This window comes from Neodiprion pinetum, chromosome 1 (genome assembly GCF_021155775.2).
Source record: "Neodiprion pinetum isolate iyNeoPine1 chromosome 1, iyNeoPine1.2, whole genome shotgun sequence".
Taxonomy (NCBI): Eukaryota; Metazoa; Arthropoda; class Insecta; order Hymenoptera; family Diprionidae; genus Neodiprion; species Neodiprion pinetum.
Window position 1 is genome coordinate 4,530,123 of NC_060232.1, and position 16,014 is coordinate 4,546,136.

At 38.4% G+C, this 16,014-nt stretch overlaps 2 protein-coding genes across 3 annotated transcripts in view; both read right to left on the bottom strand.

Annotated features, from left to right (window-relative positions):
• LOC124211708 (tachykinin-like peptides receptor 86C) overlaps positions 1 to 6,473 on the bottom strand; it is a 63,956-nt gene extending 57,483 nt beyond the window's left edge. For both annotated transcript variants that reach the window (XM_046611059.2, XM_069133672.1), the window contains exon 1: positions 5,604 to 6,473. In XM_046611059.2, coding sequence (XP_046467015.1) covers positions 5,604 to 5,898 — 295 coding nt within the window. In that variant the 5' untranslated portion in view covers positions 5,899 to 6,473. The remainder of the gene's footprint in view (positions 1 to 5,603) is intronic.
• A 7,360-nt stretch (positions 6,474 to 13,833) lies between these two features.
• mRpL32 (mitochondrial ribosomal protein L32) lies at positions 13,834 to 15,305 on the bottom strand. Its single transcript, XM_046611190.1, has 4 exons — positions 15,156 to 15,305; positions 14,500 to 14,754; positions 14,196 to 14,338; positions 13,834 to 14,080 (listed from the first exon to the last, which is right to left on the bottom strand). Exons 1-4 carry the CDS (start codon positions 15,244 to 15,246, stop codon positions 13,961 to 13,963), a joined length of 609 nt encoding a protein of 202 aa, XP_046467146.1. The 5' UTR covers positions 15,247 to 15,305; the 3' UTR covers positions 13,834 to 13,960.
• Positions 15,306 to 16,014: the final 709 nt, after the last annotated feature.

Sequence of the window (16,014 nt, forward strand, 5' to 3'; positions counted from 1 at the left end):
CACGAGGGAGAAAAAGAGCTCGGCGGTAGAGAAACGAAAAACAAACAGAAAAAAAAAAAAATAAACAACAACAAAAAAAAAGAACACAACTTGAGGCAGGTACGTTACAAACGGCGAATAAATTCGCGGTAGCAATGTACTTACGTACGTATTTGCAAAACCGTACAGGTAAACAAATTCGGCTGATATTGGATACGGGGAAGTTATTTACCAAGTCGTTAGATTTCTGTCGAAGGGGTGGAATTTTCAGAAAAGTATCGTATCCCAAAGAAAAATTTTATTCCGTTATATTATATTTACATCGTGAATCAAAGAGGGCTGATGATATTATGACGTGTATGCGATATATATATCGACTTTTGGAAAATTGGAAGAACACAGATTTCATCAATATTTCAATTACTTTTTTACGACGAAGATCGATCCAGGCTTACACGATATGAATGAGAAGGGGGGGGGGGAAGGAGACAGTTTCAAGTAACAAGCGGGTAAGGAAGTCGTGCAATTTTAATTTTCAGCTTCTCTGACTCTACAGAAAAGAATTCTGATTTATCGTAATACGAGCACGAAAACTTTTGATAGAAAATTCTTGATGCGAGAAATTTTAGAACATTGTGAAGAGAAAGGGTTTTTTTTTTTTCAAAAACGACTCTAACAGAATAACATTTCTTTAACAGAGAATCAGCTGTTATTTACTTTACAAGAGGTTGAAGATTTTCCTAAAATGTAAAACTCACTAATTTACGGCCGGCTGGAAACTTTACTGCAAACGAATAATTGGACTGAAGATATGAGTAAAAGAAACGGATTAAATTAAGAAAAATCTAAAACTTTGATCGTTTGTCAGTGATTAATTTTACTAGTTCAAAAGACGGTGAAATGTTCCGTAGAAACGTAGAGGGATCTAAGTTTTTTCTATTCAATAAAACTGACGAGTCAACTCTCCTTGAAAATTAACATCGGCTTTGTGCTCTGCGACGTGGGAAAAATTTAAGAGATAAAGGAAATGGACGAGGGGATGATTTTGAGGCTAACAAAGACGTGTCGAAATTCGAATAATTACTTTTTTTAATTAATTATAATAAATCGTTCAGCTTATTAACTCTATATTCGGTTAAAATTCAATTCGAATTGAAGAAGAATATAATATACAAAAAACAAGTCAGTTTAATCCAATTTCTTTCCTCGACGAAAAAAAAGTAAACTTGTTAGCTCTAAAAAATCATTTCTAATTCCCATGATAGAAAACTGATATTATCAGTTTTTACCATGACAAAATTAAAAATCCCCTAAAAATTCCAGGTTTTTCAAGTGTGCGGCCAATCTATACACGATATTAAAAACATCTTGAAAGTGATGAAATTGATTTTCAAATGTCCGGTACTCAGTTTAATTTTCTTAAAAAAAAAAAAAAAAAAGAACCGTTACAGACAAAACTTATTTTCCTCATTACTACCCCAACGAAACAACGACGAAGCTTTAAGAAAACTCGACAAGATGGGGAAGAAGTATAAAATCGAGTTTCGTCCACGACTTGGAATCAGATTCGCGATGCTAATTGTCGAATATCTCGGTCGGATATGTCCCAGCGATTTTCCGACTATCTCGAGACCCTCTTACGAGCTTCGGGGTCGGTAGTTTCAGCAGTTCGCATTAAAATTCCCGATAAGCTCACGAGCTGGCTACAGAAGCAGCCGATATACGAGGCTGGTTTGAAACCGGATGTGATATAAAATTATACCTGGCGTTAGGGAAAGAAAAACAAGAAGCTAATATAGAAATATCAGTTCAGCCATCCGCCAAAAAACGCACTTTTCGCTCTTTTCGCGAAACGATCGTTGTATTTTCTTTCTCTTTTTTTTTCTAGCATACGGCAGACTAGATTCGAAACGAGGAATTCCAATCAATAGCCAATTCGATATTGGATTTATTTACAATTAATTAAGCTTTCCTGCTGAATTTTTTCTCGAAATTACAAAACTCCGGATTAAATATCCCGAACAATTACTTCTACAGCTTAGATTACACGTATAATCTACCCGCGCAATAATATTTCGCACAGTTTTTCATCGCGGAATTATTTATCGGGACTATTCTTGTGCACGGTCATTGTTGTACAAGCGTAGTTCGCGTCAGCGGTTTTGCCGGGATTTCACCTTGAAATTCACTTCCGGCCAATTGTTTGGTAATCAGACAGCCCGAGTAGGCACATACCTACATAGTTTCGTAGCAAACAAGGCAAGCCTCGAGAAAATTAAGTTTATAAGTTTACCTTCTGTATTATAAACCGCCTCGTGTGCACCGCAAATTTACCTCCTAATGTGCCAGTAATAATAATAACGAAAGGGGTGAATAACTTGTGTATTGCCCTGGTAACGTGCGTGTAAAATATAACATCCAAGTACGTGTTATATGTATACATATATAGTTCGACTTGAAACACCGACTGTGATTATTCTAAATGCCGGTTTTGTCCCGAAACGTGTATAAAATGACGACTAAAAGTATTTGATAATTTATTCTACTGCACGCTTGAATTTTATAAAAACTCGAGAGAAAAACTTCACATAATATTTGTACGTTTAATACAAAGCGATTCGCAATTTATACGTACAACAAAAGAGAAAAAGTCGAAACAATTTCACGCGTTCAAACTTTTCCGCGAAATAAATTCTCCGCGGTTTTTTAGCTCTATATTATATCATACATGTATACTATACATACATATATATAAACCGCCCACTCGCAAATTTCATAGTTATTGTCTGTCTCGCAGGGACGATGGGCGTGTGAAAAATATATCAGGTGAGAAAAATGGTGGTGATTCCTTTTTTCTACTCGGGACGAAGAAGAAAAAAAAAAGAATGAACGAAAATGGAAGAAAATTCACGCGGATACAGTGTGATTAATAATAATAATATTCTCGGATGTAAAATTTCGACACTCTCATTCGAAACTGAGTAATGATTCAGCGTTTGTCGATGTAATACTTACATAATGTCTCAAACAGAATCTGTAGCGTCAATTTTATTTATCTCGTGGTTCCGAAAACGATATATAAAATCTCGTCGCTGTCGAATACGATCAGCATTTTTATTCAAATATCCGGCTGAATGTTCGAGGCGACTGTTTCGTAGCTATACTATATTTTGCTAGGAGTTAGACCCACCAGCGATATGATCAAATTTCCTCCCACAAATTCCCATGGAATATTCAGAAATCAGTTTTTCTACTCGACGGATCGTCGTCTGATCCGACGCATTTGGTTGTGCGTATAATTTCCGATGTGCTCGAAGCTTGTACGCGTTGTTATAACATCGCGCCGACACCGAATCTTCTACCACGAAACGAGAAGTCGAGGAAACATTTTACAACATCCGAATACCGCCCCGGAGGCATTTCACGGTGTAAGGGATCAGACGTCTAATTCTCCCGCGAAAAATACTGCGGAAACAAAATACCTGCAACCTACAACGAGTGAAATTTTTGCGGGAGTTCGATTCATGGAATGACTTCTATTTTACGTTGCGCGTATAGAATTTGGCGGAATGGCCGATACACGTATAATAATAATATTTTCCAAGGAGAATTTGCTGCGCCATTCTTACCCCTTTAATTATTTTACTTACCGCAAGTTGTGGCCGTGCTTTCAAGGCTTGTTTATAATTACACCCTGCATTGTGCCTTCCGTTAATGACTCCACCCTACGACGCACCTCTCGGTTAGGATGCGAACGCACACTATCGTGTATACGCCCAAAATACATTCGCTGTTTACGGTGACGTTGGAACGCGAAGCTTCGTCGCGGTTGAAACGGACGAGGATTTGTTCAAAAATTGTTGAGTGTGATTTGAGCTCGGAGATTCGACCTTGGTATATACATATAACGATATACTCGGTATTATACGATTCGGGAAAAGCGAATATTATACTGGTTTGAGAAAATGGAAAAACGTCAAGTGCGGAGAACAAGACGTCGTGCGAATTGATAAGGGTTGTTAAATAACGTTGTCAAACATATCGACGCGAAATAATTCGAAAGACATTTTGCGAGATATGAAAAAACGGATGAAAAATTAGAGAGAATGAAAATTAAAATTACCCGAACGGGAAAATGATTGTACGATTTCGGCCGGGTGGAAAGCGGCGAATCTCATGGGTCCGTGTAATCGGAGAAGGAAAAGGAAAGGAGAAATTCATTGAATTAATGAAATGCACCGCGGCCACAAATCCAATTAAGTCTTTGTTCTTTTAATACTTCCCTTGAGAGACATCGATGGAAAAAAAAAGTATACGATTTCTTCCCTGCGTAAGGTTGATTCGTACACGTTATTATTGTTCTCTTTTTGATGAATATTCGAAGAGCTTACGCGGCAGAGACGCTGCAGTGATCGGAAAAATCAGCTTCAATCGTAGAATTTTTTAACGTCTATCGCGGCTGGGTCGAGTCTCTGTTTACGGGGCCGAAAAATGAGTTAAAATATTCGAATGCGTATAGGGTTAAAAAAAAATAAAGGCCCAAGTTTGTTTGCCACAAGAAACCCTTGACTCGAATATAAAGTAGCAATTTGACCTTTTTCAAAAAATACCTACACAGAAATTGGAAAATAAAATAAAACACGCATGAATTAACGTACGCAGATTGTGTCCTGATTCTCGTTACGTTACACCCTCTACTTGTTACATCTACGTTTCAAAAAATGCATCGAGGCCAAAGAATTCGCAATTCTACCTCGTCAAGAGTACAAATTGTATCACAGCTAGCGAGCTACGAACAATCGGTTCGTTTAAATTAAAACCAGATTTTTTACACGGAAAAATTCTCGCCTGCAGTGTCAAGCCTGTATAAAGCAATCAAGCGTGAAGGAACAATTGATTCCTTCTACATACACCTAGGTCGGGTTGAAATAAATTTTAATTGAAATTTTGAATTATGCAAGTTATTCCGCATAGGACAAAAGCGTCGTTTCCACAGCCAAGGACAAGGTCGAGGTTGAATTGTATTTAAGACCAATTGCAATGCAATGTAAGATCACAGAATTAATTACCTGCCTGTTATATTTCAACGGTAATACTAAAACGGTGAACTGATTTTTTATCGGTAATTTATGGAAGGAATTTTTATTTTTTTTCAACACGTATAATAACGATTTGCCAAAAATCGATACTACGAAAATTGAATATCTTCCGTTAATTTTCGAATGTATTAAGAAACCTTTTCCCAAATGTTTCGTGGTAGAATAAAAATCTGATCCATTTTTGGATATCATATTTATACATAATCAAATTAGAAATTCCACCGAGGTAAAAGTAATGAGAAAAGTTGATGCCTACATACCATTGGATTATAAACTCCGCAAATAGTTGCTATCAGTTACGCGCGTATAAATCGCGGAGAGTATTAAGGGTAGGCACAACCACAAAGCGTTTATCGGTTTTAGGAAACAACGCGGTGTTAAAGCAATTAACCTTGCGGAGAGGTTTGAACCCTGGAGCTGGGATAATTGAATTACAGGAAACTCGGTCGATTAAAACGCGAACATATAGAGTGGCACGTTAATAAATATCTTTCGGGCATGTACACATTGCGGTCATTTACTCACCAAGAACGATCCACATGACTATCGCATTTCCGCCTATAGCTACCAGCAGCATAGCCGTGAATACCAGAGCCCAAGAGAGCTTTTCCCACCATGGCAAATCGTAGGGTTTCGGCTGACCAGGAAACAGACAGACGGACAACTTGTCGCGAAGTTGTTCCCTCGCGATGGAACCGGAAAGCGCCTCCTCAAGAGCGTTCAAAAGATCACTTCTGTTCAGTTCACGCACCGTTGATAAATCCTGCCGAAGCACAACAGCACTGCAATTGTACAACCGTTCGGTATCCACATTCTTCATGATTTCCTGACCGGCGGCTTTAGCTGTACAGTAATTAATCAATCACCGATGGTCGAGCTCCGAGTCGCCCGATCTCATCGTTAAACCGTGTGACTTGAAAAACGTACAAGAAGACGATGAGAACAAAATTAAAGCACGATTGCTTCGGAGGAAGAACGAAGAGTGAGACGAGACGTTTACTTTCTAACTTAAAAAAACAAACTCGTTTTACGGGATAAATCGATCATCGACACACTGGGACTGAGAGTTCTTATTTTCGCTTTAACCGTCAGGGCGAAAACTAAAACTCAACAAAGTTTGTCCCTGATATCAATAACCTCTGACACGTTACTTTATTCAGCATCCGTGAAGCCCGTTTTCATTGCACGCATATACGTGTATTTGTCAAAAGTAATATTCCGGATGTGTCGTGAAAAAAGAATTTTTCCTCCGTATGTGAAACGGTGTTGTTCGATTAAAACGCGGCTTTCAAAAGGCGGCGATAACTCCTCCCTCGAAGTGCCAAGGGCAGCCGACTAGGTGAAAATTTACAGGCAAATTTCTCTCGCCAGATCCGAAAGCACCGTGCGCCAGACTAGCTTCGAAGACACTGACCGAGTCTCAGCCGCTATCAAGTTCCCTCGGAGTTGCGTGCGCAACGCAAACATGCGGCTCGTCATCCCGACGACTCGTACTACTTGCCAATTACACTCAAATATCCATGAATGAAACGACACTTGCGCTGCTAACTGGAACTCCCGGCCAGCAGGACGACGCCGCGACGCCTCGACGTATCGCGATGCTTGCTCGATTAGCCAAAGCCTCGGAATAAATAAAGTGGTGCTCGATAATGCGATGTTTTTGTTATGCCAGTTTCTTGCGCCGTGGATTATTAATCGAACCGGCGATGAAACGGGAACCATTAGCTTTATCAATTTGCAGTATTAGTTTTAAATGGTAGAAACAGCTGGCCAAATCCGTACGTAAACAGAAACGATGTATATTAAAATTTCGCAGGTAAATGAACGGGACACTATATTAAAAAAAAAAAAAACATTTATCTTTGTCATCATCTGTATATGGTAGATAGTATAATGAAATAGATTGAGGAAAACACGGACAAATGTCTCAACATTTTTTTGCAAGTTTCATTCTGTCTAGGTCTTTGTATTATAATTTTTGTTTGAATAAATTAAATTTAAAAAACAATTGTAACTCCACAACATAGGTACGCACATTTCGCTCCTCCCGGTTTTCTGTTTCTTTTTTTTTTTTCTTTTCTCTCATCCAATCTGCCCCGATGACTGACCCCTCGTGTTATTCAACTTCTATTTTTCACATGTAGTTCGCGGATCGTTATCAGCTGTTAGAGCTTCAGCCGGTGTGTTGTAATATCTCGATGACGTGAAAGGTGATGGACGTGCGTGGTATATGATTCTGGTTTAACTGATGTATTATTGACGGTGCGGCTGATATCGCGTCTACGACGTGTTATTTATACCCACCTTCGACTAATGTTATTATACGAGGCGTTCTACCGCAAAACTACTTGCGTCTGACCCTTACCATTGATGATTTATATTTATTCTCAAGTATCGTGTATCGTGTAGAAGAAGAACATCTTTCATCGGATCTTACATTTTTTGAAGCACGGTTTTGATTTTTAGTGCTACCAAAAGCACGAAAGCCGAATTTTCGAGCAGATAGCTCTGATCGATTGGCTTTAAATTTTTCCCATGCATTCTTTGTTGAAAAACGAAAATTTTTAAACGCAGATTGAAGCGGACAAGTTTTTGATTTACAAGCTTCAGGCGAAACAAGTAATTAAAAAGTGATTAAAGTCGGATTAAAAATGAGTTTAAAAAATACAATTTTATGTATTATTCCGTTTTTCTCACTTTCGATCAGTTGTTTTGCCTGTAGCATGTAAACCAAAAGCGCGGAACTAAGAAAAATTTGATTGGGGCTATTCGTTCGAAAATTGAGTTTTTATGTTTCTGGGAGCAGTTTATATATACATACATATATATATATATATATATATATATATATATATTTCTTATTTTTTTGTACAGTACGCAATACTTAAAGATAAGAAAAAATCTCCGATGGCGAGGGACATGCTTAGGTCGGTTTGGTGTCGAATGCCTCATATACACTCGTAGTCATTTGTTGTGGCAAACTATATTAGCCTGCTATTTTTGCTGCCAGGCGTTAGTGTGCTTGATTATAATTATGGCAATGGAAACACCGCGGGTATTATACTGACCAGCGATTTGCGTATTCTTTGAGGCAGAAAAGTAAGTAAGCGAGAAGAATCAAGCTGACAATGAGTATAATGTTACAGGCGCGAATTGCAGTGATACTGTGCTTTTTTTTCTCCCCCTTAATCGCGCTAAATTGAAATGAACGGTTGCTTTGAGGAAAAATTCTTATTAGACGGTTAGGAAGGGAGAAAAAAATGGTGTAAAAGAAAACTTTGTGAAATTAAAAAATTAAAGACTAATCATGAATTGTTTCGGTTTTATACTAAGATAACGTCGAGGTGTGAACGGAAAAACGGTAAACGATCAGATCAACGATGCAGAGTTAAGAAAAAATAATGTTACGCGCGGATAATTGACTGAAAAAATACTCATTTTTGCGGTTATGAAATAACACGAATTTGTGATATTGGTATATCAAAGACGAAAATTCTCGGAGGATCGATTAACCAACCCAAAGCACTATTTAGTACAATAAATTATCGTTTCCCGAATGATGCGTGCGGGATTATAACATTAAGCCGAGGGAATCCGAGGAAAAGTAAAAGTAACTGAACGACAAGGATTCGTTTGAGGAGAAGTAAAAGCGTTGAAACGCTGTCAAAAGAAAGGAGGATTCGTCTTATTACTCCGAGAGTCCAAGAAGAGGATAATCAACTTTCTTGTAACTATATTCCATCTACGTTTTTTTCGTGAGAATTTCCAAAACACAAGTCAAAAGGACGATCAGTCGCCTGAATTCTAAGAATGACCAAAAAAAAACGTCGATTTTTGATTAAATCGATTATTTTTCCTCGTAATCAGTTATTGTTTTTTACTCGCGTGAACGACGCAATGCAATATCAATTTATGCGATTATAGTATCAATTATTATCGTTGTCTTAATAACCGAGTATATATTTTATACAATAAGTGAAAGATGAATGAATATTTTTACCTGATATTGAAGAATATTTTGAACGAAATCATAAATTGTCAAAAAACTTTTCCGTTCTTAAGACTGCGTACTAAAATTGACATAATTTTGGTTTCGTACGCACCGTTTGAAAAAAAAAATAAAATACGAAATAATCGATGAATCGATTAATTTTCACCGATTCGAACGAGTCGTGTCTGATTATGTTTTTCGACCCAATTAATTAAACGCATCGATTATTCTTAGCTTAAAATTAGTGGCCGTCGCGACATTAGATTCTAAAGTGCAGCTGCGATTTCGCGTTAAATCAAGTGGAGGAATTAACTTGGCGCAGTTTCTCCGTATCGCTATAAACAGCGAAATTTAATCAAGCCCATCCGCGGAGTTTAAATTCTCTTCCCCGCGATGTTTCGTTATACCTGCGGGATATAGGCAAGAGTTAGCACTCGCTGGAGACGGGAAATAATGGTAGACACGTTGGAACGATATCATGGCCGCTGATACGATTCCAGCCGCAGAGAATTGTTCCAGCATTTATACGGGGCGGGAAATTCTACCAGGGAGACTAACAATGAGCGTCCGCTGACTGTTTATATCCGACTGCGAAATGAACTCGGGAAATTACGAAAGGGTTAGAAATGCGAACTGCCACAACCACGACCTATGACTTCGTCCTGACCTCACTTAAGGCTTCATTAGAGTTTATTTTCAACTCGGAGCTTGAAGAGCTTGCCGGTAGATTTTCCGTTATTCTTTTTATTTTTATTTCGCATCCTCCTTTCGCCAAAGAATTGCGTAGGTGTACGCAACGCGGGTTAAAAATTATTCTCTCAAGAATTTTCACTACGCTCGACGGTAAAAAGGCCAAAGCTCTGGACGACTATCCCTGAATTCCCTGAAATTCGTTACATTTTTCTACACAAATTGCCATTACCCAGACCTTTGACCTTTTCCCTTAAACTTTCCTTACCTCACCTTTCACTTTCGTTTCATTAGATTTTATTTCAAATACGCACCCTGCTCGGACTTTTGCCTAAATTATAAGCTCTCAACTCTTTGCCGGAAATTAATGTCTGACTGTGTTTGCGATTGCTTGGAATGACTCGAAGCCTCGGTCGAATAATTTACGCTTGACGAAACTTTATTCTAATGTCTCAACAACTTTCGGACACTTATCGGCGTTTTTGTCATTATCACGAACATAACTTTACTTCCGATCGATAATCATGTACACGAGTATATGTTATGCGGTATGTTGAACTCCCGTGGGTGTTACAAGTTTTTTTTTTTTTATCGAATAAATAGTAGATGCGAAAAAATACCAAGCTAAGAGTAAAGAAATACGAATTGAACAAAAACTAGGCTCAGCAGTAAAAATACCAGCCTAACACATCTTTTCAACGTAACCATGTTTCCCCCAATTTTCACTAAAGTTATTTGAGAAGAGGGGATCAGAAATCAAAGTCACGAGTTTTGAATCTCGATTCAATCATATGGTGTCGTAACTTTTTTGCTTGAGGCTGCTTAAAATCAGAAACTCTTCCGGGCTTCGGTAACTTTGAGTCGCCATCGATTATATGGGTTCGGAAACTCTTCCGCGACTGAATTTTTTTAACCGCAGATTGAGGAAAAAAAACTCAAAGTTCAATAGTCAGAATTTTACTGTAAATCATTGTATATATACATATATGCCTAAAACTGATTTTTTCTTTCAACCATGAAATGTCTGTTATAAATTCTGGATCTTATATAAAATTCGATAAATGGCAGTTGCCTCGGGTGAAATATTGTATCTTCAGCATTGCAGGAACGAGCGTTCTTTAGGAGAATAAAAAACGAAAGGCAAACAATATGTTTACCTTCGATATTAAAGTTTTATACACTCGTAGCCTTTGAGGAGAACGAGACAAGGATTTGAGGCCTTCCGTTTTCCGGTTTAATATCCAATCGTAGAAATGAGATTTTATCCAAGTCCCGTGAGCCAACCGCATGAAAGTATCATAAGAGAGATTTCACCAGCTCAAAGTCTCGCGATGCAGTGGATTACTCGCTTACGAAGGGGCGTAATACGTCCAACGGCTTAGAGATGATTGACAATAGAGCAATTAACTTGTACGTAATGGGAAATAGATTCACATTCGCTTCCAGGAAAATGTTTGAAAATAAAAAAAACTCTATATATATAACGCAACCAGATAACTAGATCTACTGAAATAAATATTTTACAAGCTGAAATAAATAGACGTACCGCGGCACTTTACAAATTAAGCCATCATCGATTCTTCTGTGCTATACAATTATCATTGAAAATTACTGATTAACGTAAAAAGAAAATTCCAAGTAACGGACACACATTTTTTTCTCTATCGATAGGAACTGTTGAAATTCTAAAATAAGAAAGACCATTTTTTCGTATCATTTCCTGGTACAAATTTTATTCAATTTTATACGACCAGTTTAATGTTAAGTTCAAAATTACACCGAGCAGAAAATTTCCCCTCTGATATAAGGTTTTGAAGAATTATGTGGAAACCGATGCCATGATGTATAAAATGAATAAGTTATTTACTCCCATTTAAAACTCTACCTCGAATGATGTATCAATAGTAAAATAATGAATAGAATTACAATTTGCTGAAGTCTAGAAAACAAGGGGAATAACTCTGAGACAATTATACCCGTACATCGGTGGTCGTGTCGAGCCTGCCTCTGAAACAGATATGTCGTGTGTTTCCCGCAATCCCATGAAAGTCTGAATAATGTGTTTCACGTAGCGGAATGTATTTCAACCGGAAATGTATTCAGACGTTGAAAACAGCACGGAAAAGGGTATATGCGAGAAAAGTCGGTACGAACAAGGTATTATATTATCCTCGGACGAGAGGGACTCGCGTGAGAATTCATAAACATTGTATTGCGAGGTTTTTTCAGTTACCCAAATTCTAAGCAAGCCTGGGAACATCAAAGGAATCCGTAGGTAGGAATCAGCCGTATAAGGCGTGAGAAAACGTGAGTTTCTCGCATAGAGTGAATCGACAAAAAATAATCCAAGTCAAATAAGTAATCCAAACCTGCCCGGAGTGCGAAGAAATACTTGGACCAGCGGTCAGTCCAAAATCGAGATCAAAGGAAAGCCCCGCGCAATTATAATATTACCGCTCTCTGCACCATCCGGTGTATAAAGAAACGAGTAGCATTCGTTGTAACCCATTTATCCCAAAGCCAAGGGGATCGAAATATACACCAGTTGATTAATTAATGGACGATGTAATTTAACGTGGCGTACAGTCGAATACGGCAGTAACTGTAACATCCGCATAATTCCGGTCCTAACTCAAACGAAAAGGGCGGGATTTGAAGAATCGCCAGACATCGACGGAAAATCGACGTTCGGTTCCTTCATTGGTAACGAATTTCGCGATTTCTTGCGTGACACAAATTACAGCGAGGCTGTTGATGCGAATTTTATCGTTTCGCCAGAACGAAAAACCTGTTGCTGTAACACAAAGCGTGCGGTCATTACAAGGAAAAATATCGTCGTGCGGATTCGGGGCATCGACGTATTACATATATTTATATACCTATACGATTGTCATGAATAATTGGGGAAAAAAAGTATCAGATGTCGTGATGCGCAGTCGCGAAGATGCGAAAGAAGAGGAGAAAGATGAAACGGTATAATTTGTCGCGAGAAATCTCCAGACAAATTTACCGTTTCCGTTTTTAGACCTGGAACAATTTATTTCCAGGCCAAATGTATGCATGTACCTGTAAAAAGCGCACGAGTATATACAATAGATCTACTATATCTTCAGCAAGTCTCGGTAGAAGAAGATAGAAGTATTTGGAACGCTGCCAGCGATTTTTATTCCCTTCGAAATTTCTCTACATGTACTGCGTTCTCAGACAATTCATTACATTGACGATCCCAATTACAGCAAACGTAATTATCAGTCTAAAGTAATATCAGACGTTCAGATGAAATCTGGAGCGGCGGGTTTGACCGGCACGTTAATTGTCCTTATTTAATTGCAGATGAAACGCAGTTGTCATGTTTTACGGCAATAAACGACGAGTTTCTCGATGCATGCTTGGAGGAAATTTGTAATTACACCCGCCTTACTATCCGCGGTAAAATTAATTCGCACAATTTTCCCTAGCGGCGCCACCATCCGATAAACATTAACGGCATTGCAGGGAGTTTGCGAAGTTGTACGTAACAAGGCGCAATTTCACATATTTGAGTGATTTTCGCCCGGTGCGAAGCGAGTTTTATACCCTTTTTAATGACGATTTCATCGCCAAAGGGGTTTTTGTAGGGGGAAATTTGAAGCTGGGCAATAGTCACGTATCGACCTCAAGCTCTCAACGCTTCCGCGGATCTAGGAGAGCCATAAACCACGAATCGCGAGCCCAAAACCGCAAACCACCAACCGCGCAGCCTTAATCCATAACCCAAAACTCGTAAACCGAACCCTCGATCGTCGGTCGTAAACCTCGAGGCGAAGAGGAAAGGCCATAAGCCTATTTTGGATATTTCTTTCTAAAATCATGCAGATTTTCAATTGTAATCGACTGCTATAACTTGAAATCTGCATTTTAAATCTATAAAAATTTTTTAAATTTCTGGTTTCACCGATGAATGAGGGGGGTTCAACCGATTCAACTATAAAGGTTTCTTTCATAAATCAGCTAACTACATATTTATATTCTCCCTTCTTTCATTGGCATTGTTTAATACGGATAGAAGGGATCGATTAGTGACATGTATAATAATTACCGTATTAGAATCTCCTCGTTTATTCGAGAAATTTCTATCAAGTTATTATTATTATTATTACTTTTATTCTACTTTACTTGAAGTATCTCCAGAGAACTGAAGGTTTTCCACAAAAAAATGTATCTACGCCAGATGAGTGGGCTCAACTTCTTTACTGTCGGAAGGTACCTCCGTTGTTCGCTGAAGTAGATTTTTCTGGAACCAGTTCGGCCTCTTTCTAGGTACCTCCACGATTTTCTTGTTCTGTTTACGTTGCAAGAAAAGCAGAAAGTGAAACGAAAATAACATAAGACAGTCAAATAAACAACCTTTCAAAGTTGGCATGAACCGTAACATCAGTGAAAGCATTTCATCGTACCTTCCAATAATCTACCATTTCCTCACTCTTTTCACCGTCATATAAAACAATGACATCCTTCTCGACTGGATTCAAACCTAAATCATTCACAATAGCAGTTTGCATCTCTTTTGTTTCACCCATTACTTTGTCGTAACAGTGTCCTGAAAAATAATAGACATAGATAGGACAAAAACATCCGTAACAATTCAGTGAAACTCTTCGTTCACCTGGTTCGTTACTCTGATTCAGCACAATAATACAAGCTGCTAACTATGTTAGAAAATAAAACAGATTTCTCACGGGAATATATCATCTTACTCACTGCAAAGAATACCAGCTTCGTGATCGTGTCCACATGTGTGACAAGTCAAAATGTTTGTTTTCGGTGACAACAATTTCGAAATATACTTAGGGTTTCCAAAGCGTCGTTTCCATCTTTTTTCAATTGTTCGCTTATGTGTGGGAACACCCCACAGAAAACCATTATCAATAATATTCTCTATGGAAAATGGACTTCTTCGAGGGATCGGCTGCGGCCAATTTTGCCCCTCATTCAATTCGACGACACATAACGCTTCTGAAATTATTAATGATCTATTGGTACAGACAATACAATCGACTCCGAGCTATTTTGAATTATGATAGTCAGACCTCCATGCACACCAAAATCATACATAATCTGTTATTTACAAATTGACTGATTATACTTTTCATGGAGTGAAACCCATGACAATCATCTCGGACATGTAGCCAACAAACGCACGTCACTAACAGCTTATTTATTTACAGGCATTCATTCATTCGGATATTTTGTCCGAGATTTTGTCACCGGCTGAACGCTCCGATATAGTTTCACGTGAAATAGAGCTTCCAGGTTAAGACGGGCAAAAAGTGAGGTTGGAATATCGTTATTTCCATTGTTAGGCCTCGACACGACCCTCCTAACTTTGAGAAAAAGGATAATAGTAACTTCCGTACCTGGAGGAAATCTCCGACTCAGAATATTCACAATTATGTTGTCAAATCTCTGTAAAGCAATCTGAACGCGATTTACCAGGCCGGACGCCATGTTTCTAGTCGCAAGTATTACTTCGTGATTCCGATATTCGATACTCGACACGAACAAAACAACCCAGATCGATCAGCTGGACTCGATATTCGAGCTATTATATTTTCGCGTCAAATGTGAGATCATAAACGAATAACGATTGTTATATTGAAAATACGCACGACACTTTGAGCTCTGGAATGAATCGCATAATACGTTAGAAGTTACTTATGACCCAATGGAGGCGACGATTAATCACAAACGATTTTTTCCTACCCGTCGTTAATGCAGCGGATCAAAAAACCAGCAATAACCTAACCGCGTTATAATGAGTGGCGTTTTGCAGGAGACTTGGACAATATTATTCTGCGTCGGAATCGTCGTATTGAACATGTACTACCACGTTTATTATTCAGATCCCAGTTTATTCAGAAATGCTTTGTACGCTCCGCATACTGCCGCGCTCACGGCGTCCGCAGGGATCGTCCTCAATGACAATGCAAGTAAATATAACGATGTTTCGATTGGAACACATTGATTTTTGATATTCTGCAGAGCTTGCTCGACAGCCTGAAATAGGAACCACGAGACAAGAATATATACATGCACTGTATTTTTAATAACAAAGACATGAGTAATGAGGGGAAAACTAATTGTGAAGATTTTCATGGATTTCCACACCTCAAAATGAACCCTAAACAATCTCGAACGTGATTAGTTGACGATCTAAGACGGCCTTATGTTCCAGGCACGCGATTGGTTCTCAGAGATGCCTGAGCAAGAGCATTA